This window comes from Symphalangus syndactylus, chromosome 18 (genome assembly GCF_028878055.3).
Source record: "Symphalangus syndactylus isolate Jambi chromosome 18, NHGRI_mSymSyn1-v2.1_pri, whole genome shotgun sequence".
Taxonomy (NCBI): Eukaryota; Metazoa; Chordata; class Mammalia; order Primates; family Hylobatidae; genus Symphalangus; species Symphalangus syndactylus.
The window spans coordinates 57874398-57896636 of NC_072440.2; the positions used below are offsets into that span (position 1 = coordinate 57874398).

At 48.5% G+C, this 22239-nt stretch overlaps 3 protein-coding genes across 51 annotated transcripts in view; 1 reads left to right on the forward strand and 2 right to left on the reverse strand.

Moving 5' to 3' along the window:
• Positions 1–12612, reverse strand: part of EWSR1 (EWS RNA binding protein 1) — a 29810-nt gene extending 17198 nt beyond the window's left edge. For 19 of the 39 annotated variants that reach the window (XM_063623403.1, XM_063623402.1, XM_063623398.1 and 16 more), the window contains exons 1-5: positions 12480–12581; positions 8611–8647; positions 8432–8483; positions 6975–7098; positions 2370–2556 (exon numbers count right to left, since the gene is read on the reverse strand). In XM_063623403.1, coding sequence (XP_063479473.1) covers positions 2370–2556; positions 6975–7098; positions 8432–8483; positions 8611–8647; positions 12480–12492 — 413 coding nt within the window. In that variant the 5' untranslated portion in view covers positions 12493–12581. Of the gene's footprint in view, positions 1–2369; positions 2557–6564; positions 6583–6974; positions 7102–8431; positions 8484–8610; positions 8648–12479 lie in introns of all 39 variants that reach the window. The other 20 variants (XM_063623391.1, XM_063623387.1, XM_063623379.1 and 17 more) reach the window with 5 other exon arrangements.
• Positions 12613–13256: 644 nt separating this feature from the next.
• RHBDD3 (rhomboid domain containing 3) lies at positions 13257–21182 on the forward strand. Of its 4 annotated transcripts, none has more exons than XM_063623409.1 (6): positions 13257–13403; positions 15176–15410; positions 16620–17003; positions 20190–20352; positions 20441–20728; positions 20817–21182. In XM_063623409.1, the coding sequence occupies exons 2-6, from the start codon at positions 15218–15220 to the stop codon at positions 20992–20994; spliced, it is 1206 nt and encodes a 401-aa protein (XP_063479479.1). In that variant the 5' UTR covers positions 13257–13403; positions 15176–15217; the 3' UTR covers positions 20995–21182. The 4 variants fall into 4 exon arrangements, with proteins under 4 accessions (XP_063479479.1, XP_055110380.2, XP_063479480.1 ...); XM_055254405.2 differs by having other exon boundaries at positions 15176–15365; XM_063623410.1 differs by having other exon boundaries at positions 13358–13494.
• A 284-nt stretch (positions 21183–21466) lies between these two features.
• The window catches only part of EMID1 (EMI domain containing 1), a 55273-nt gene continuing 54500 nt past the window's right edge, over positions 21467–22239 (reverse strand). For 7 of the 8 annotated variants that reach the window (XM_055254400.2, XM_055254398.2, XM_055254396.2 and 4 more), the window contains one exon: positions 21467–22238. In XM_055254400.2, the coding sequence (XP_055110375.2) occupies positions 22111–22238 (128 nt within the window). In that variant the 3' untranslated portion in view covers positions 21467–22110. The remainder of the gene's footprint in view (position 22239) is intronic. The other variant, XR_008652723.2, reaches the window with a different exon arrangement.

The following is a 22239-nucleotide window of genomic DNA, read 5'->3' on the forward strand; positions in this document are numbered from 1 at the left end:
GCTCGGATGAACCTGGAAGTAAGTATCCCTGTTAAATGATGAAAATTAATCTCAATTCCAAGGAAAACTCCAGGGGTTTCTATTACCTCTTGGCCCTAACAGTTTACATCAAGGCTGCAGCAGACTGAGTTAGAGCTACTAATATTTTAAGCAAAGTCCAAAGAATCAACAGGCAGGCTGGGTGCGGTGGCTCACACCTGTAATCCCAGCATTTTGGGAGGCCAAGGCAGGCGGATCACTTGAGGTCAGGAGTTCGAGACCACTCTGGCCAACATAGTGAAACCTTGCCTCTACTAAAAACACAAGAATTAGCCGGGCATTGTGGTACATGCCCGTAGTCCCAGCTACTCGGGAAGCTGAGGCAGGAGAATTGCTTGGACCTGGGTGGTGGGTGCACTCGCCACTGCACTCCAGCCTGGACAACAGAGCAACACTCCATCTCAAAAACAAACCAACCAACCAACCAACCCAGAAAAACCAGAGAGGGTGTGAAGTACTAACTTTTCCTGAGCTGAAATAGGTCCCACACCCTTTTCCAGTCAAAAAAAGCAGTTGCCACTGATTATGAGACAGACAGCTGTTTTAAAGTGGTAACAAGTGAAAAGAAAAAAAAAGGGACTTATCAAAACCCAATTCATATATAAAACCCTCCAGATATGGCTTGGATATACTGTTGCATCAGAGCATCAAATGGGACTTCATACATCTGATGACACTCGGAAATGAGGCCCTTTCAGGAATAAGCCACTAAGTTTAACTTAGCTACTGCAAAGGTGGTCTACCAAGGGTAAATTACCAAGTGGCTCTGATTACTCACTGTGCATTTTAAAAGTAATTTCACGAGTGTTTGTCAGAGCTAATTTCTTACCTCTAGAGCAGATATGTCTAGGTTAGAAGTTGATTTCTTGTTTATTCCCTAAAACGTTTTCTTTCAAACCAGAATTCAATGTCCTTTCACGACTGTATACAGAAGCCACTTTAAGTGACTGTCTAAAGCAAAGATCTAAAATTTTTGTTGAGTAATAATTATACTGTTTACCTGCTAACCAGTCATGGGGTATGAGCTCTGTTCATCCTATAGCAGGATACCGAGTTAAGAATTTTTATTTGCCTATAATATTTAGATTAAGCCTCTATATAATGTAGAGAAAGTCATGTCAACTGCTTAAGCCGAGACAGTAATGTTTGATTTCTTGAATATGGATATGTCCTTTCCAGACAATTAGGTCATACGACCATTTCTTGACTCACATGATGCTCCCTTCCCCTCCTGCCTGTGTGAACTACCATGTTTTTGCCAAAGAGAAAGCAGTTACCCATTTACAGGGTCAATGAAACCAAAGAAAAAAGAATCAAAAGTACAATTCTATCAGTTATGCTGTTTTGAGTGAAAACACAAACACACACACACACACACTCTCTCTCTCTCTCTCTACTTCTGGGTTTAAAAACAATAGCCTTCTCCTACCCGAAAAGGTCATTCTGAAACCAGAGAATCTATTCAGTGCCATTCCTCATTTTGGCCCTTGGATGGCACCATTTCACTTTTGTTTTTTTTTTTTTTTTTTTTTTTTTTTGAGGCGAAGTCTTGCTCTGTCGCCCAGGCTAGAGTACAATGGCGCCATCTTGGCTCACTGCAACCTGTGTCTCCCAGGTTCAAGTGATTCTCCTGCCTCAGCCTCCTCCCCAGTAGCTGGGATTACAGGCATGCGCCACCACACCCAGCTAATTTTTCTGGTTTTTTTTTTTTTGAGACAGAGTCTTGCTATGTCGCCCAGGCTGGAGTGCAGTGGAGCAATGTCGGCTCACTGCAAGCTCCGCCTCCCGGGTTCATGACATTCTCCTGCCTCAGCCTCCGGAGTAGCTGGGACGACAGGCACCCACCACCATGCCTGGCTAATTTTTTGTATTTTTCAGGAGAGACAGGGTTTCACCGTGTTAGCCAGGATGGTCTTGATCTCCTGACCTTGTGATCCCCCTGCCTCGGCCTCCCAAAGTGCTGTGATTATAGGCGTGAGCCACTGCACCCGGCCAGTTTTTTTGTATTTTTAGTAGAGACGGGGTTTCACCATGTTGGCCAGGCTGGTTTCCAACTCCTGAGCTTATATGATCCACCCGCCTCGGCCTCCCAAAGAGCTGGGATTACAGGTGTGAGCCACCGCGCCCAGCCAATTTCACTGTTAAATGCAGAGTATTTCTGTGGTATGTTCTAGCACATCAGTTACTGTAATTAATGTAACAGTGAACATCTGAGAGTATATGAAAGCAACCATTAATAAAGAAGTAAACCACGGATTATTTTAAGTGTACATAGTTGCTTTCTTTCCCTCCAACGTGAGACTGACACATTAAGGGGACTGTGGCCTTACCTTGTAGGTGCAGTGGCTGCTGGCTGCTGCCCATAGGCTGGATAAGCAGGCTGAGTGCCATACGCAGACTGAGCTGCATAGGAGGCCTGGGTGGTGGTGACTGTAGCAGTGGTGGTATCATAAGCACCAGTGCCATACCCCTGGACAGGCTGGCTGTATGCCTGGGGGGCAGTTGGAGTAGTATAACCTGGAACAAAGGAGAGCTGCGTCAGATTTCAGGCCCCCTCAGAGATCTGCCTAGACACTCATTATCAGAACAATTTGTAAACCACTTACTTTAAACCATCAGGTATTGAATCCCTTTAAATACTCTCCCTTCCGCAAGAGTAGCAACAAACTGGTATTTAAAGCCTAAGTTCTCTGAATGTACCTAGTTTTTGGTAAAGTAACTGTCTCATTTGCTCTAAAACCACACCTAACAGAAATGGCATGTCATGCTACAGAAAACAGGGTTCCTTCTGCCCCCTCTTGAACGCTGTGAATAGGAGACAAGTCTGTTTTTGCCAAGTCTGTACTGATTTTGCTAGCAGGTCTTCTTAACAAGTTTGTAAACAAACTTACACACCCCAAAATACCCTCAAGCAGGAATAAAACATCCCAGAAAAAAAGGTAAAAGGCAAATGACATAGCATTTTAAAATAATTAAAAAATGATCCAGGTACTAGTTCTAGCACTAAAACCTGTAATTTGGGTAGTAATTAATCACTTTCTTTTGGTCCCAAGCACTACATCATGTGAAGCACAAGCTTAATTACTTGAGCACACGAGCAATAAAGATAAACTATAAATTATAGTTGCTTAACACAGGTTATCCTTTTTTTGTAAATTATTTAAAATTAAACTTTGATACTGCTCCAAACAAACATTTAAAAGGTAGTGTTTTCACATCATAAAGCAGATTCCTGCCTGGTTATCAAGTTACTCAGCTCCATTCATCTTACTTACCTACCACAAGCAAAAGGCCTTTTCCTGCTCAGCAATATTGGAGGTAAACCCTAGAGTCCCTCCTCCCCTTCAGTATTTCACTAACCAGGTGTCAGAAAAGACCTGCTCTCACATGTATGCTGCAAAGCAAGATGCATTCTCTCCCTAGCTCCTGCCTCTGCCAGACCAGGCAGGATCCATGCCTTTCTCTTCGGGACTTCGGCGTGGAGCATGACCAAAACCACGAAAGTCTGCAGCTCCTAACTAGAGTCCCTTTCCTGTAAGAGGTGTTACAACCATTCCTGGTGCTGGACTCTTCTTCCTCATGGTCAATGGGTACAATTAAGCCATGCAATAAAAAGTTTGGTTTACACTTTGGGAGGCTGAGGTGGGAGGACTGCTCGAGTTTAGGAGTTAGAGACCATCTTGGGCAATATAGTGAGACCTCGCCTCTACAAAAAATAAACAAACTTAGCTGGGCATGGTGGTGTGAGCCTTTAGTCCCAGCTACTTGGGAGGCTGAGGTGGGTGGACTGCTTGAGGCTGGGAGGTCAAGGCTGCAGTAAGACAAGATCCAGCCTAGGCAACAGAGAGAGACCCTATCTTAAAAAAACAAAACAAAACAAAACTTTGGTCTAGGTGCTGGCATTTATATCCAAAAAAGAAAAAAAAGTCTACATCTCACTAAAGAAAAAGTTTCCATATTTAAAATAAATCCTGAATCAAGACTGCCCATTTTAGTTCAGATTTACGGCCTTAAAGTGTCCTCACGTACTGGCCAGAAACAAGTACCAGCTTCCTTTTGTATAATCACCATTTGTAGCACAGAGTATAATAATACTCTTTCTTCTCTACCTCAAATATTAAAACGAAATTCTAAAATCATACACAGAGATAGCAACGTCCTTGTCAAAAGTTTCAGAAAACAGGAAGCCCTAAGCAAAAACAGTTTTTGAGTTGGCACGTTGTTCATCTGAACTGCTTAAGTTTTTTGCAGAGTCCTAAGGTCAACCACATAAGGCATTCATTTATTTAAATTTAATTAGAATCTAATACCATCTACCCTACCGTTCATATACCGATTACGCCCCACTACATGACACAACATCTATAAGATTTACAAGGAGGGCAATTAAAAAAACAAAAAACTAAAAGTGATCAGGGCAATAACTCATGTCATAAAACTGTGCAGCAACAGTTAGGGCCTTGTCATGCTAAGGATTACAGCAATAGACACTGGGTTAATAAATAACCTTTTAATTAATCTGTAGTACCCACAAAAGCAGCCAAGCAAAATGAACAAAAATCAACAGAGCAAAATGATTTAATGACAAAAAAAAAAAAAAAAAAAAAGACCAGTGGCAAAAAAAGAAAACACACCTACTATGTGCTGACAACTTGAAGGAAAAAGGTGGTAAGAAATATTACACAAACCAGAACTTTTGTTCAACGTAAAAATTAAAAGTTCTTAAGAATTCCATTGAATTGAGGCTTATATAGCCCCTTTCTTCTGAAGTTTAATTTTTAAAAATCCTAGAAGAGAAGTGTATTTCTATGTATTCCCTCCAATGACTATCCAATAACTTTCATGTGTAAAGGCAGTATGAGGTAAGGAAAAATGCAGCATGTGTGCTTCAACCCACTCACTACCAATTAGGCTCCTGCTTAGTTTTGTTCACAGTTTGCTCACCAGGCTTAATTTTGGTGTTTTTATACCCCAAAAGTTCTTGGGAGGATTAAGGGAGATAAGAAGGCCACCCTATAAACTGTGAATTTTATACAAACATTATTACTAAGTGCAATCTCCAGCTCATCAAAGCTACTAGTCTCTATACTAGAGTGACATGTATCTTTTTAGGCCCATAGTCATGATGGGGCTTTCTCAACCAACGACAATGTGATACATGGCTCTAGAGAACCATTAATTTGCCTATAAATCACTCCGTCTCATTCCAGTAAAATGATCTAACGATTCCAAAGGCCAGATCTAGGCCACATTAACTTTCAGATCATACTTGTTTTAAAAAATGTAATGGCCTTAATACATGAAGATTATCTCACAATTTCAAAATTCTTTTTTTTTTTTTTTGAGACGGAGTCTCGCTCTGTCGCCCAGGCTGGAGTGCAGTGGCGCAATCTCGGCTCACTGCAAGCTCCACCTCCCAGGTTCACGCCATTCTCCTGCCTTAGCCTCTCCGAGTAGCTGGGACTACAGGCGCCCCCCACCACGCCCAGCTAATTTTTTTTGTATTTTTAGTAGAGACGAGGTTTCACCGTGGTCTCGATCTCCTGACCTCGTGATCCGCCTGCCTCGGCCTCCCAAAGTGCTGGGATTACAAGCGTGAGCCACTGCGCCCGGCCTCAATTTCAAAATTCTATGCTAAAAAATCCAAACTGCATAACCTTAGTTCCAGCTCTTCCCACAGCTGCAATTAACACCACTAGAAAGTTTAGATAAACATTTCCCATCCTATTCGAGAAACACCCTAGACAGGTTAGGAATTACTTCCCATCAAAATCAGGACACTGGTACTCAATGAGATAAATTACAGACAGGTTTTTCCCCTTAACTGGACTATATATAATTTGGAGAACTAAAGATAGTTTGAAAATAAGAGCTCTGATATCTTTAAGACTTTATTAGAGTCTTTTATAACAGCAATAATAAAAGGGGGGGTAGAGAGCCTGAAACATTACACAGCACTGAACACAAAAAATTATCATAGATTTTTTATGTATCCCACCCAACCTCAGTATCAGAATACAATTTCTTCTAATTCTTAGAATAGTTTATTTTTTAGTTTCTTGGAATAATGTTATATATATTCAAGACATACCGTGGATTAAAATAATTCATAACACTTAAAACAGAAAATAAAATGTCTCTGGACTAGAAACCAACCAGTAGACAAACATGATACATGCAGGGTGGCAGTCTGCTCCTCTAAATAAATCTCATCATGCAATCTATCCTTCAGGGAACGGGAAAATCAGCTGGGGAGAAATCATCTGAAATACCTTTGGGAAGGTAAATAACTATTATTAAGGCTTGAAACAAAGTAGTATTAAATAAAACCTTTCCCAAAATCATATAAAGAACAGGACATGGATCTGCAAATGGCACCTGAAGCAGTTTTTCATTAGCACCTTGCTGTGTGTGATGTTAGAAAGTTTGGGGGTTAAACAAATGAAAACACCTAAAGGATTAACATTACAGGGTTAGACAAGATGGAAAGCATTTCCCATGCAAGAATGAGCAGGATAGTCAAACCTGTACTGGTCCCTTCTACTGTGGAAAGCACAAAACAAAAAGTAGAGGGTACACTATCAGATGAAGCAAACATGTGAAAACCAGCTTGATTTTTAAGCAGCTCAATTTAAGACTCATTCTTACTCAGTATTAGCATTAGCACAATCTTTTACATAGTCTCCATTTCATCATGAGATTATTCAAACAGTTAAAAGTTCGCTCTTGGAATTTATCCCACCCACATTCTACTGGAGATCTCTCAAGACTATAAGAGTAGGGAAGAAAGAGAAAAAATACCTCTTCCTAAGAATAAAGGATTCCCCAGATGCCAAGGTATGGACTAGAATATACGTCCGAAAGCATGACTAATAAGCTTCTTAGCCAATGCCCTAGCCAGAACGACCCAAAAATCTCTCCAAGGCAGGCCTTACCAGTGGGAGGCTGTCCATAAGAAGTTGCATAGGCGGTCTGCCCATAGGTTGCAGTGGTCTGAGCCTGGGTATAGCTGACATCAGTGGGCTGTCCATAGGTTCCATAGCTTTGTTGCCCATATGCCTGCTCCAAAAAAATGAATGCAAGAACTTCATATATGAACTTTTGTATTTTAGCAATAAAATGGACTGCTGTTTAGGTTTCTAAATTGGAGAACCAAAATCAAAAACATTCCTTTCTAGAAGACTAAAAAAACCAACAACAAAAAAAACCAACAACAAAACAAGACAAATAATCACAGTATCATGAATGTTATCCCTTATCTGATTCACTCATATTATGGTTAAGTTAGCTACAAAAAAAGCTCATTAGGTAAGTAGGCAATGTCATTCACAGCTTCTCAAGAGGGGGAAAAAAAGATAATCAGGCAAAACCTCAGTTAACTATACATGAGATTAACAAGACACTCTCAAGGGAAGAGCAATAAGGGCACAGGTGTATTAATTGCTAGCACTTAGTGTAGCACAGTTTTAGCGATTGGAAACAGAAGGTAGGAAGACAAATGAACAAAGAGAAAGCAATGAAGAGGGCTAAAATCTGTCAGAAAAAACTGAAAACCAGATTTTCAGCTTGACAAAAAGACTTTAAAACTACTACACCACTTCAAAGAAAATGAACCAGAACGCTGTATGTCCTCTTACGGTGGGCACATCAAGAGTACTGTCTTTTGAACTTAGACATCAATAATACTTAAAATCAAGCAAAGAATGAGTTGTTCTTTCAGATATTAGCATGATTATTCTCTAGGTTTGTTTAAATGACCAGTTATGTAAGATCTGCCAGAGACATCACATTCTGCCTGTCCTAGAACATGTTTCCATGGCAGTTATTAGTATCCATTTTATGGCATGGATCATTTCAGAATTCAATATTATCTTGAGAACACTAAAAGGCTAATTTCTAGAATCTGTTGGCCTAGGCTTTTCAACAGATTCTTCACTGGAAAGAGCTCAGCAGCTCCTTGGCTAGGTCGCCAGTTTTTAGAGCTAACCCCACCACTTACTGTGCAACCACTGGCAAGTTACTTAATATCTATGCACTGCAATGTTCTCCTCTGCAGAATGGTCATATCATCCTCTTCCTTTGCAGAATTGCTATGATGAATAAATTCACTAAATTTAAACATAATGAAGAAGGACCAAGCATGGAACAGGGCACCTAACTTGAGAAATCATATTAAAAAGTTATAGAGAGTCAATTATCAGCTTTTGAATGGTTTCATTTATGATGGCAGAATAGAGTGCTTCACACTCCCACTGTGAAAGTTTAAAATGCCTGGGTATTTTACTACTACAAACACATTACTCATTTGTTTTACTGGATAACTGAAAGATAACTGGATAATTTACTGATTTTACTTGGAGGTGCAGGTACATGTAATTATTTTAAAGATTACCTGGGTGGTCTGTGCATATCCTTGAGTGGGCTGGGCGGTGTAAGCACTGTAGCTGCGAAAGAATTAAATGCAATAACTTGAATAGAGAACATTCAAATACCACCTCTACAATTATAGAAGGCTCCATATTCAAAAAATATTAATCACACACAAAATACGGTTATAAAAGACTGACTTACCCCTGCTGCGCTGCAGCTTGGCTATAGGTACTGTAATCTAGAGGAAAACAAAGAGAAAAAATAGTGTAAAGTTAGCAGAAACAAGGAGAAGAGAAAAAAGGGGGAAAGAATTCACGTGGCAGGAAGAATTCTTTAAACTGCAGGGAGACCTGCCAACACAGGTCCAAATGAGTCCCCCTTACCTCTCAACACCTAACAGAAAAAAAGTCTAAACCAGTTAAACTCAACATTTGACTATGGGACTAGCTAATGAGGTCAAGGTCAGCTGATTTGGCAGGTATACTTTGTATGTTCCCATGACCACAAAACCCATCCCAATCCCACCTGTCATCTGAAATACAGGATGATCATCAATATCACAGACTGACAAGATCTACTAACAGGATCAGAAGTTTTTACCCTCATATAAAACGGAGGCATGCAACAATAATACAAAGTTTAACACTAGATTGCTTACGTTAGAACCTACCTCTCCTCAAAAATTAGTTTTCACTCCCCTCACTTTAGCAAGTTAGACAAACCATCATTCCCTAGCTCAACGACAGTGAAACGGAATGGCAGACAAGCAGGCAGTCACCACACTCCATCCAGTGTTTTAAAGGGTTTGCTGTGTCAGAACTACATTTGTGCAGCAACTTAAAATCTAGATATGTTATAAATCCTGGTGAAGCAGAGCTAAGGCAGAACCCTGAAGACTGGCAAAGAAGAAAAAGCATTTAGTCTTTCTGGGAAAAATTTGGTATTGTCTTTCATACAACTCAAAATGATTTCAACTTTAAAAAAAAATGACATGAATTTTCATCCCTTATCTAAGTAAACCTCCCTATAATTTTCCTTTTCCTATGAAATTTATAACATGCATCCAAAGGGACCAAAAACTCTGGTCCACTGAGGTGTCTACAAGTAGTAAAAACAAACAGAAAATAGTTTTCAGAGCACTACTGCATTAAAGTTAGATAAATTTAGTTTTTTTTTTTAAAGGCAGTTAAAGTAATTATTTTTGAAAATTCTGCCCAATTCTTTCTTCTCCACAAGAACACATATCTTGTTCTGTCTGAAGACAGTACTGCCATTAGGATGGAAAAAAGGGGTCCTTTATTTTCCAATCAGAAAGTAGTCCCTCATCCAAAATCAACAATTGACAGCTCTTCATGGCATCGACTTCACGCAATCCAAAGCCAGCCTCACAATCCCTCGGCGGCCTGAGAGAGCTTTGCTGAATCCATCTCTTCAGGTTGGCTTATCTACCTACCTCTCTATACTTTACTGGACTACTTTCTTTCCTTTGTACACACTCCTAACTCAAAACCCTTAATCACCAAGAGGAACAAATCAACTGCCCAAAGGCTACCTATAATGAAAAAATAATCTGTTCATGACAATCTTAAAGGCATTTTCAATAGCACTACAAGTCATACACTCTGTGACATTAAAACTAAACGCAAATCATTTTTTCCATGTGGCATCTACAAAATAAACAGCAATGAATCATTTAACATCAAATATTTTAACCCACGTTTTGTTGAGGTCTTTGCTTGAGAAATGATTCTAAATCACTGTCATGTAAGTTCAACGTCTGCAAAACGACTTTTACACAAGAGTAGTTATGTAAAACATAAAACTGGCAAAGCTGATATGGAACAACCAATGACCTCTTATCAGTGAGAAACCAGAGGATTCGGCCCTATACTAACTGGTGGGCTATATGGAAGGTAGCAAATTTGTTTCATGAACTTACATTTATCTTCCTAGAGCACACAAACATCACAGGCCCTCAAACAAGCTATTAGGTTGGTGCAAAAGTAATTACTTTTGCACCAACCTAATACAATTACAAACGGGTCAGATTATTCAGCAACCAACTGTGTTCGTTTTTAACCCCCAAAGTGAGCCACAGACTTCACTAAAAATCACTTCACTGTGATTAAGGGATGGGGGTTCTAGATTGCTGCGAGCCTGCATTCCAATTCTTTGTTGCACTGGATATATATGCTTTACGTACTTTTCTACGAGACACATACGAGGAGAGAAAACCTCTATTATTATTAACCCAAGGCAACGGTTTAACACTTTAGAGCAGTCACTATGGAAGCTGCTTCACACTACCTGAGTTGAAGTCAGCATGGGACAAATTTGTGGAATGCTTATGCTGGAAGGTCAAAAGGGCTCAAAAGCTGAAGAGGTATAGCCTAACTTCTGTATTTTACAGGAAAGGAAACTAAGGACCAGATTACTTATGTGACTCTGAAGCCCCCCGCCCCAGCCAGGCCTAATGTGTTTACTGTATGTCAACAGAAACCACAACTGTAATTCTAATACAGTACAGTACATGGTAGTTACTGGTGAACAAGGTTTGAACAAAGTTGACTGAAAAAAAGGCATGTCCAGCCATGTCAACGCACACGTTTTGCCTTTTCAGGCTTTTGCAGAGGAGAAGAGAGTGGATAGGGCACCTAGGAAACCACTTCCCACCAGGAGGTTAGCTGTGGTATTTCAGAGTCCTCTCTTCTACCGGCACTCTTTGGTATCCCGGCACGAACAGCCAACACTTAACCTGTTTATTGACCACAGATGGGGAGAATTCTTAAACTGTCCTTAAGTTGCTGGATTCTGGACTCTAAAAACTCTGGAGGGCCCAGAACTTTTCCTGTCTTCCTTCTCATCTTCTCCCACTGTCTCTAAGGCCTGGAACCAGGTGGCCTGAGAATACCCCCGGGGCAAAAATGCTCCACCCTGCCAATTTTCGCGGGTTAGTGTACCCACAGGTTGCGAACTGCAGGTGATGGCTAGGCGACACTCTTAAACGCTCCTTCCATCAAGGACCACTCTACTCCCATTTTGGAGTTCCCATCCGGGGCTTGCTTGCAAGTGCCTTTAAGATTGCTTCTACTGGCCTTTTTTTCCCTCTCCTCTCTGTCGACCTACGAAATCAACAGGCCTGCCGGCCTAACGCAGGAGAACAAACGTGCGAGGCCACTGCTGAAACATAATTCAAATGCAGGCTCGGCCTTTTGTTCTTCCTAGGTCAGAGAGGCCAGAAATATCTTTCTGGTAGCGTTTCTCGTCTCTCGACCCAGGCTGGCCTTATTATACAACGGATGTCCCTCGGCGTTTGCAGAAAAAGGGCCCTGGGAAGCCACTTAATTGGTTTTGGGGGAGGGGAGGGCGTGGATTAATAAATAACGATAAAAATAGAGAAGCCCAAAAAGGCGGCAAACCGGGGGCCCTGGAGGAGGGAAGCACATTCTGTCTAAAGCCCAGGCGAGCAGAAGTTCGGCTTGGGGCTGGAAGCCGCAGAGGGGGCAGCTCGGCAGCGCCAGCGCCCCAGCCGACTAGGTAAGGATGACGGGGCTCCAGCTCATAGGCCGGCACCCCTCGGTCCACAAATCCACGATATCTTTATTTGCTTTTTTCCCTGGTTTCTCGGGAAACCCTGGAAACGGGGAGAGAGGCCTCACAGGGACAGCAGCCTGCGGCACCCCCGGCGGTTTCATAGTGACCGGCTTGAGGCCTGGCCAAATCCTCCCCTTCACGCAGGGCCTCGAAGGCCGCAGGCCCCGCCCACGTGGCGGGAGGCCCGGAGAGCAGGGTGCGAGGACCGCCACACAATGGAGGCCAAGGCGGGCCCCGCGCGCCCCCGCCACAGTGAGCCCCCCGCGCGCCACGGGCGCCGGAAGATTCCAGAACCGGCCCGCCCGGTTGGGGGAGGGGAGAGGAACGCGGATCCCCGAGCTCGTCGGGCCGCGGCGGGTGCCTCAAACCCCTCTCGGCAACTCCACTCAGTCTTCCCAGCCAAGCCTAGAGACGAACAACCCCCAGTTTGGGCGTTCCGGCTACCGCCGGCGCGACCGCAGTTCTACCATACTCACCCGTGGACGCCATTTTCTCTCCTTCCTCCTCGTTCTCTCAACGTCCGTCTCCCTCTCGCTTTCCCTCTAGGCGCCGCACTGCGCAGGCGCAAATCCCGCAACCCCGGGCGCGACCATCCGGCCAGGCCACGGGGGTGGGGTCAGGAGGGATGAACCACCGCTTTCTCGTTCTTCGCGTCCGCAACTCTTGTCCCAATCCTCTCTAAAGAGCGCCCGACGTGACACTCGGGCCAAAATAGCACCTAAGGGGCCAGAGCGCGGGTGAGCGGGTCTTAGTGTGAAACCGGAGAGGCTCTCTGCACGAGACTAGGCTCTCTGGAATGGTTCTGTCCGCTGGCTCTAGGGACCGTCGCTGAAGAGTCGGCCCTGCAGGGAGACGGAGATCGGCGGGAGGGCTGGGGGAAGGGACCCGGACTAAAACAACTGCTGACTAATCCGCGGGCCGCGAGGAATGGGTGGCGCGCCAGCCGGTCGCCGGGGTCACGCGGCCGGGTGTGCGCGGAATGGATTCAGGGTTCTCGGGTCTCGCCTGGGAGCTAGAGTCCCGACTCCCAGCCGGGGTCCCCGACCGGCCTTTCGGGGTTTCCGGGCGCGCTCTGCAGTGAGTACCCGGGACGCGTGGCCCGGGCCAGCGGGGAAGGGCCCCCAAGGCCGGTCGGCTGGGTGGGAGGCCTCGAACGCCGTGCCTGGCCCCGAGACCCCTTACCTGGTAACGGTCGAGGTGGAGCAGGCCCTTTAATCATCCCTCATCCAATACCCTTGTTTCTACAGAAGGGGAAACTGAGGCCCAAGGAAATTGAGTATCTCTGCAAAGTCCCCAGCTGAGTTTGAACCAGACAGATCCTGGGACCCCCTACTCTATCCGCCACCCGGAAGAATCTCCGTCCTTGTCTTTCCATTCTGCCCTCCCGGCTTCCCAGTAAGGTAGGCAGGGCCTGGTGGTGCACTGCCCCGTTTCATAGATTGAAGAAAGTGAGGTCCAGGGGGCTCACGCCCCAGTTCCGAGTGTCCACGGGTAAGCCCTTCACCCTTGCTAAGGTGCGCAGAGCGGGGGAATGGTTGTGAGGTGTCGATGCAGGAGGAGTTTAGATGCAGGAAGAGGTTTACGTGGGTGCCTTGGCCCCAAACCCTGCCTCCAGGCAAGGCTGACCCTGCCCACCTTCCTGGACCTCTAGCCCCAGCCCCCTAGGTGGATGCCTGGGTCCGCGAAGGGCAGGGTTCACCTTCAAATCCCTCAGCAGGACCAGGAGCCAAGCTAGTGTCCTTTCTTCAGTGAACGTATATAAAGCACTGGCTGTGTGCTGTGAATACCCTAGGGAATGTGGGGTTGGATCAGAGGAGCCATGAGCTCAGACCACCTGCCTAGGGAGACAGACTGGCCAAGCGGTGCTCCTAAGGATAAGATCCATGATGTTAGGGGGCCAGAGGAGGGGAAGGGATATTTGAGCTGGGCTTCCAAGGGTGAAATAGGAGTTTGCCTGCTGGCAAAACGGAGGGAAGGACAATGCAGGCAGAGGAGCTTTCCACATTTTTCCTGCAGGAAACTGGTAGATGTGGAGAAGGCACTTGGCAGGGGAGCAAATTAGGCAGCCTTCTTGTCTCTCTGGGATCCTGCTTCCTGCCCTGAATCAGCTCAGTGGGAGTCCTGGGACCGAGAGGCCTGACCAGGGGCGAAGACCTACGGGCCCTGGAGGACAGGCTGGATGCAAGAGGAGAGCACGGGGGAGAAGGCCTTGCTTTGGATGGGCAGGGAAAGGCCATGTTTGGGGGCCATAGCTGGGACCAGCTAGGCTGGAGCAGCCACCTCCATATTGAGGCCTTCTCGATGGGCCGGTTGGTGGCTACTGACACCTGCCATGATTAGTGGGGATTGCTATGGTTTATGGAGCAAGAGTTGTGGGCCAGGGTCTGCCTTAGCCTATTCCTTTTTATTTCAACATGCTCTGAGGAAAAGAATTTCTGAATTTCAATTTTACAGATGAGAAAGGAGAGGCTCATCTGCAAAATGAGGCTCATCTGTAAAAAGATGAGTTTGGAAACTTGCCTCAGGACACAGAGCAGAAAGAGGTGGAGCACATACTGTACCCTTCCTGTGGAAAGGGGAGCCAGGGCCAGAGGGGCTGTGCCAGTAAGGAAGCAGGAGGAGGCTTATGGTGGATGGGCTCACCCTCAAACGGGATGTCTCAGTCCCAGGTCTCTTAGTATGGCTCAAGGTGTGGGACTCCTGCCCTTCTGCCCCACCCCTTCCCCAGTCTGCTTGCCCATTGTCTGGCCCCACCCCAGGGTCAAGGGCAACTGAAACCATCTGGAGCATTAAGGCTGGGCACAGGGGAGGGGAGGAAGGAGGGAGGTAGTAGCCTGAGGGAAGGGGGAGGACAGAAGAGGGCTAGAGATGTCCCTGAATTCGCCCTGGGGGTGAAGGCCTGAACACCTCTTTTTGGGAGTTCAGGGCCCATCAGGACTTAGGAGTCTCTATGCCTGTCCCCTGCCGGTCCTTAAACAGAGGTGAGTGGAATGGTAAGACGGCTTATGAGCGCATGGGTTAGGGTCTAAGCTCCACTATGGCCAAGCTGCTGGGCCTGCCTCTCCAGCCTGTTTCCACCTCTATAAAATAGGGCTGTTGATAAGGTGCTTGAGAGGGTATTGGTGAGATAAAACTCCAATAATAACTTGTTATTGTTTTCTTTTATCCCCAGCACACAGCTCCAGGACCACCGTTCACCATCCTCAACCAAGCTATGCACGCCAGGGGCCCCCATGGCCAACTGTCCCCAGCGCTGCCTCTCGCCTCCTCAGTCCTGATGCTCCTGATGAGCAGCCTGTGGCTGGTGGGGGCTGGCCCCGGCCTGGTCCTGGCCCCGGAGCTGTTGCTGGACCCCTGGCAGGGTGAGGGCCAGCCACGTGGACCTTGGAGGAAGCAGGAGACTTGCTGTAGGGCCTGGGCCCAGTTGGCAGGAGCAGCACTAGGCCTCCAGGGGTCAAACAGGGATGGGGCCCAGTGTCCCGGGGAAGCGTGGCCTTAGACAGGAGCATGCCCAGCACATCCACAGCCAAGAAGGGAGGCAGAGGACTCGGCAGGGTGGGCTGGAACCTGTGGGTAGGAGTGCTTTTCTCATGGTTTCCCTTTCTGGCAGCTTTTCCTTGAAATAAGAACTAAGGCCGGGTGGCTGATGCCTGTAATCCCAGCACTTTGGGAGGCTAAGGCAGGTGGATCACTTGAGGTCAGGAGTTTGAGACCAGCCCAGCCAACATGGTGAAACCCTGTCTCTACTAAAAATACAAAAATTGGCCGGGCGCAGTGGCTCACACCTGTAATCCCAGCACTTTGGGAGGCCGAGGCGGGCGGATCACGAGGTCAGAAGATTGAGACCATCCTGGCTAACACGGTGAAACCCCCTCTCTACTAAAAATACAAAAAAATTAGCCGGGCGTAGTGGTGGACGCCTGTAGTCCCAGCTACTCCGGAGGCTGAGGCAGGAGAATGGCGTGAACCCGGGAGGCGGAGCTTGCAGTGAGCCGAGATCGCGCCACTGCACTCCAGCCTGGGCGACAGAGCGAGACTCTGTCTCAAAAAACAAAACAAAACAAAAAACAACTAAGACTTTCAGCTAAGCATGAGGATGGGAGGAGGAGGTGTTGGGGGTTTGAGGAGTGACCTCAGCTGAGCACCTGTTTCTCAATAATAACTCCTCCGATTTGTATTTGAGGACCCCCAATGATGCTTGGAGAGGTTAAGTGATTTGACCAGGGTCACACAGCTTGAGGGAATGGGGTAGCTCCAGGATTGAAGCAGGCCATCTCATGCTCTCAGCCAGGTATGATTTAGTAAATACAGAAGCAGAGTACCTTCATGGTGTCTGGGACATAGTGAGTGCTCAGTAGCGGGTTGTCAGTAAAAAGACTGAGTGGCAGGTCCAGTGTGTTCTGTTTAATATCACAGAGGCGTAGCCACAGTGTTTGGAAGTCCTTGGTCCCTTCCACCAATGATTAAGTGCTGGCTGTGGGCAGACTGGCTCCTGGGGAGGGGAGGTGGGCTCAGCAGGTGGCCCTGGTGTAGGGTAACCTTCAACCTGGCACACCTGGGACAGCCTTGGATGTTGGGGCCACTAACCTGGCACATAAGCCCCTTCTCTCTCCCAGTGCACCGGCTGCTGACCCATGCCCTGGGCCACACGGCCCTGCCGGGCCTGCTCCTGAGCCTGCTGCTCCTGCCCACTGTGGGCTGGCAGCAGGAGTGCCACCTGGGCACGCTGAGATTCCTGCATGCCTCGGCCCTGCTCGCCTTGGCTTCTGGGCTGCTGGCAGTGCTGCTCGCCGGCCTTGGGGTGTCCAGTGCAGCCGGCAGCTGTGGATACATGCCTGTCCACCTGGCCATGCTGGCTGGGGAGGGACACCGCCCTAGACGGCCCCGTGGGGCACTGCCACCGTGGCTGCCGCCGTGGCTGCTGCTTGCCCTGACCCCACTGCTCAGCTCTGAGCCACCCTTCCTGCAGCTCCTTTGCGGCCTCCTTGCCGGCCTGGCCTGTATCCTTTGCCTGAGCTCAGGGCCCATGGGGATGTGTGGCTTCTGTGGGTGGGTGCCTGGGAAGGAAGTGGCACAAAGGGGTGAAGGCCCAAGCAATACCAAGGAGCTGTGCACACACATTCCTGGAGCTTCTCTGAGTCTTCCTCTGGGACATGCTCTGGGCTGGGACCCAGGGGCTTATGGCCTGGTGGAGGTGCCAGTTACAATGTAAAGGGCTCCGTGGGCTCCCTGTAATATCAATGCCATTCTTCGCAGAAATAGAAAAAATAATCCCAAAATTTATATGGAACCACAAAAGGCCCAGAGTAGCCAAACCACCCTGAGCAAAAATTAAAAATTAAAAAAATTGGCCGAGCGCGGTGGCTCACGCTTGTAATCCCAGCACTTTGGGAGGCCGAGGCGGGCGGATCACGAGGTCAGGAGATCGAGACCACGGTGAAACCCCGTCTCTACTAAAAATACAAAAAATTAGCCGGGCTTGGTGGCGGGCGCCTGTAGTCCCAGCTACTCGGAGAGGCTGAGGCAGGAGAATGGCGTGAACCCGGGAGGCGGAGCTTGCAGTGAGCCGAGATCGCACCACTGCACTCCAGCCTGGGCGACAGAGCGAGACTCTGTCTCAAAAAAAAAAAAAAAAAAAAAAAAAATTAAAAAAATTAAAAGCCTGGCCGGGCGTAGTCGCTCACACCTGTAACCCCAGCACTTTGGGAGGCCAGGAGGGCAGATCACTTGAGGTCTGGAGTTCAAGACCAGCTTGGCCAACATGGTGAAACCCCATCTGTACTAAAAATAAAAAAATTAGGCCATGCCTATAATCCCAACACTTTGGGAGGCCAAGGTGGGCGGATCACGAGGTCAGGAGTTCGAGACCAGCCTGGCCAACATGGTAAAACCCCATCTCTACTAAAAATACAAAAATTAGCTGGGTGTGGTGGTGTGCACCTGTAATCCCAGCTACTCAGGAGACTGAGGCAGGACAATCACTTGAACCTGGGAGGCAGAGGGTGCAATGAGCCGAGATCGTGCCACTGCACTCGAGCCTGGGCGACAGGGCGAGACCCCGGTCTCAAACCCCAAAAAACAAAAATTAGCCGGGCGTGGTGGCAGGCGCCTGTAGTCCCAGCTACTTGGGAGACTGAGACAGGAGAATTGCTTGAACCTGGGAGGCAGAGGCTGCAATGAGCCGAGATCATGCCAGAGGCGCCTGTGGTCCCAGCTACTTGGGAGACTGAGACAGGAGAAGTGCTTGAATCCGAGAGGCAGAGGCTACAGTGAGCCAAGATAGTGCTGCTGCACTCCAGCCTGGGCGAGAAAGCGAGACTCCCTCTCAAAAAAAAAATTAAAAGCCTAAGTGAATGGAAAGATCTCATGTTCACGGATTGGAATACTTAATATTGTTAAAATGGTAATGCTACTCAGTTGATTTATAGATCCCACACAATTCTTATCAAAATCTCAGCTGTCTTTGTTGTTGGTGCAGAAATTAGCAAGCTGGTCCTAAAATTAATATGGAAATGTAAAGAACCCAGAATACCTCAGATAATCTTGAAAAAGAAAAGCAAACCTGGAAGACTTACACTTTTCAATTTCAAAACTTAAAACTACAAAAGTGGCCAGGTGCAGTGGCTCACGCCTGTAATCCCAGCACTTTGAGAGGCCGAGGCAGACAGATCACTTGACGTCAGGAGTTCAGGACCAGCGTGGCCAACATGGTGAAATCCCATCTCTACTAAAAATACAAAAATTAGCCAGGCGTGGTGGCACATGCCTGTAATCCCAGCTGCTCATGAGGCTGAGGCAGGAGAATTGCTGGAACCCAGGAGACAGAGGTTGCAGTGAGCTGAGATTGCACCACTGCACTCCAGCCTGGGCGACAGAGCAAGACTCTCCAAAAAAAAAAAAAAAAGCCGTTCAGAATTATAATAATCAAGATATTGTGGTACTGGCATCAGGATAGACATACAGATTGATGGACTAGAATTGACAATCTAGAAATAAACTATTAGATTTACTGTATAGTCAATTTATTTTGACAAGAGTGCCAAGTCGATTCAATGAGGAAAAGAATATTCTTTGTAATAAATGGTGCTAGAGGCTGGGTGCAGTGGCTTAATGCCTGTAATCCTACCACTTTAGGAGGCTGAGGTGGGCGGATTTCTTGAGGCCAGGAGTTTGAGACCAGCCTGGCCCACATGGTGAAACCCTGTACTAAGAATACAAAATAGCCAGGTGTGATGGCACGTGCATGTAATCCCATCTATTCAGGAAGCTGAGGCAGGAGAATTGTTTGAAACTCGGAGGTGGAGGTTGCAGTGAGCCGAGATTTCACCACTGCACATCAGCCTGGGCGACAGTGTGAGACTTTGTCTCAAAAATAAACAAATAAATAAATAAATAAATAGTGCTAGAGCACTACTTATTGGTGTCCTGCTTCTAAGATTTTTTTTTTAATTTTTAGAGACAGGGTCTCGTTCTGTCACCCAAGCTGGAGTGTGGCGACGCCGTCATAGCTCTCACTACAGCCTCAAACTCCTGGGCTCAAACCATCCTCTTGCCTCAGCCACTTGAGTAGCTGAGATTACAGGTGTGCACTGCCACGTCCAGCTAATTTAAAAAGTTTTTTATAGAGACGGGGTCTATGTTGCCCAGGCTGGTCTTGAACTCCTGGCCTCAAGTGATCCTCCTGTCTCAGCCTCCCCAAGTGCTGGGATTATACAGCTGTGAGCCACTGTGTCCAGCCCTAAGATGATTCATACCTATCGGGGAAAACAGTGCCACCAGAGAGAACAGGCTGGCCCCTGCACTGTGGATTGGGGACAGGAGTTATCCAGGCCTGTCTGAAGGCAATAGCAGGTGTGTCCATGGGACTTCTTCCAGGAAGGGTGGGCCTTGAGTTACAGACCTGAAAAGGTGCATAGGGTTCTGGGAACAGAGTGGGTCATGGGTGAGCCCAGGCTTTGGGGTGAGGCATACCTGGCTGTGTTTGGCTGAGTAGCTTCAGGCAGATCCCTTTTCCTTTCTGAGCCTCTGCTGCTCATCAGGGTGACGCTATTCCATGCTGGTCCACAGTGAGGAGACGGGAGGGAATGGTGGCCAGCACACTTGGCATGGGGCCTGGCCTGTGGCGTGGGCCCACCCCTGGCTGCTTTTGGTTTTCCTTGACCGGCCGCCCTGCCCTGGGCAGACAGATGCAGCTGGGGCCTTCCAGTGGCTGGAACCCTCAGAGCGACGGCTGCAGGCACTGCAGGAGGGTGTCTTGTGCAGGACCTTGGCGGGGTGCTGGCCCCTGAGGCTCCTTCCCACCCCGGGCAGCCTGGCGGAGCTGCCTGTCACCCATCCTGCCGGAGTGAGGTGAGGGTGATGGGGGGGACGCCAGTCCAGGTGGTGGGTGCTGTGGCAGGGCTGGCAGTCAGGCCCTCTTCTGTTCCCACTCCTCCAGGCCTCCCATCTCTGGACCGCCTTATGTGGCCTCCCCCGACCTCTGGTCCCACTGTGAAGGCTCAGCCCTGCCCCCACCAGGCCTGAGGCCTGTGCAGCCCACCTGGGAGGGCTCCTCAGAGGCGGGCCTGGACTGGGCTGGGGCCAGCTTCTCCCCAGGGACTCCGATGTGGGCGGCCTTGGATGAGCAGATGCTGCAGGAGGGCATCCAGGCCTCGCTTCTTGACGGGCCAGCCCAGGGACCCCAGAGCGCACCATGGCTGTCCAAGTCCTCTGTCTCCTCTCTGCGGTAAGGTGGTGTGGGCAGAGGTGGGGTCCCCTGGTATAGGGGCCAGGGTGGCCCTGACACTCCCCGCTTGTCCCCCCACCCCCCACAGGCTGCAGCAGCTGGAGCGCATGGGCTTCCCTACGGAGCAGGCGGTGGTGGCACTGGCAGCCACAGGCCGGGTGGAGGGTGCCGTGTCACTGTTGGTTGGAGGACAAGTGGGCACTGAGACCCTGGTGACCCATGGAAAGGATGGGCCTGCCCACTCCGAGGGTCCTGGGCCTCCCTAGCCCAGGCAGGGAGTGGGGCACAGGCAGGCCCTTGGGTGCTAAGGGCTGGGCTGCATGTGGGTAGCCCGAGCTCCTGCTCTGTCTAAAGAGGGCCACAGTGGGGAGCAGGGGCACCTCTGGAGGCAGGAGAGGCCCCCCAGCATGCTGCCCTAGTACGTGTTTAGAATAAAAACCAGTTTGTTTTTCAACCTGGACCTCCTTGGAGGCAGCACTTGTGTTTCACTCTTCTGTGTTGGCATCAGGGGGATGAATGAATGAGTGAGCACCAAATGAATGACCAGTTGTGGGAGAGCTGTTCCCTGATGTCCAGAGACACAGGCTTCCTGGCCCTGCACCATGCAGCCTGTACCTCCAAGAAGCTCAGTCCTCCAGCACAGAGCATTCTCCACCGCCCATTTCTAGCCCTCTCCCGTCGTAGCCTCATTCCCAGCTGCCCCCATCTAAGCACACACTGAGACCAAGCTGCGGGGAATCAGGTAGGGGCCTTTATTGGCCAGCACACATCTACCTCCTGGCATCTGTCACAAGCATTTGCAGGAGTAGGCGGCCCCTTCCTCTCCCTGTCCCCATCCCCAACCTGAGATGCAGGAGGGCCTGGGGGCTCAGAGGGGAGAACTGAGGCAAGAAGCCCCCGGTGATCCAGTCAGAGGATTGGGCAGCCTGACCTCGGGGTGGGGAACCCAGCACTGGACAACAAGGAGGGAGGGGCACAGGAGGGCTCCCCGAGGTTTGGTCGGGGAGGGGGAGGAAGACTGCCCCCTGCCCTGTCATCCCTGCGTGTGCCGAGCCCCAGCTCCTGACTCCCTCAGTGCCTTTGGGCCTGGATGCTCAGACAGCAGATGAGACGAAGCTTTGTACCTCTATCCCTCCTTGAAGGCCTGCCTCCCCCCACTTCACAGAGGGAAACTGAGGCCCAAGCCTCTCCTCTCAGCCCTTGCTCAGCCTCAGACATGTGCATGGTGCCAGGACTGAGACCTGCTTACCCCTAAGGCCTAGATGGCAGAAGGGACCCTGAGGACATTAATAAATATGGATGGGCGGTCCCTGGAGGCAGCTGGCCGAGTCCAGGTAGGAGGGGAAGCCTGGCCTGGTCTGCCTCAGGGGCCACCACCGCCCTCAGCCTCTCTCGTCCCGGCTCCTGGGGGCCACGATCCGGTAGTTGGCTGCATGTCCGCCCCTCTTGCCCCGAAGGAGGCTGGGGGTGCCTGTGCCGGCAGGGCCTGCCCCAGACCCCAGCTCTGGTTC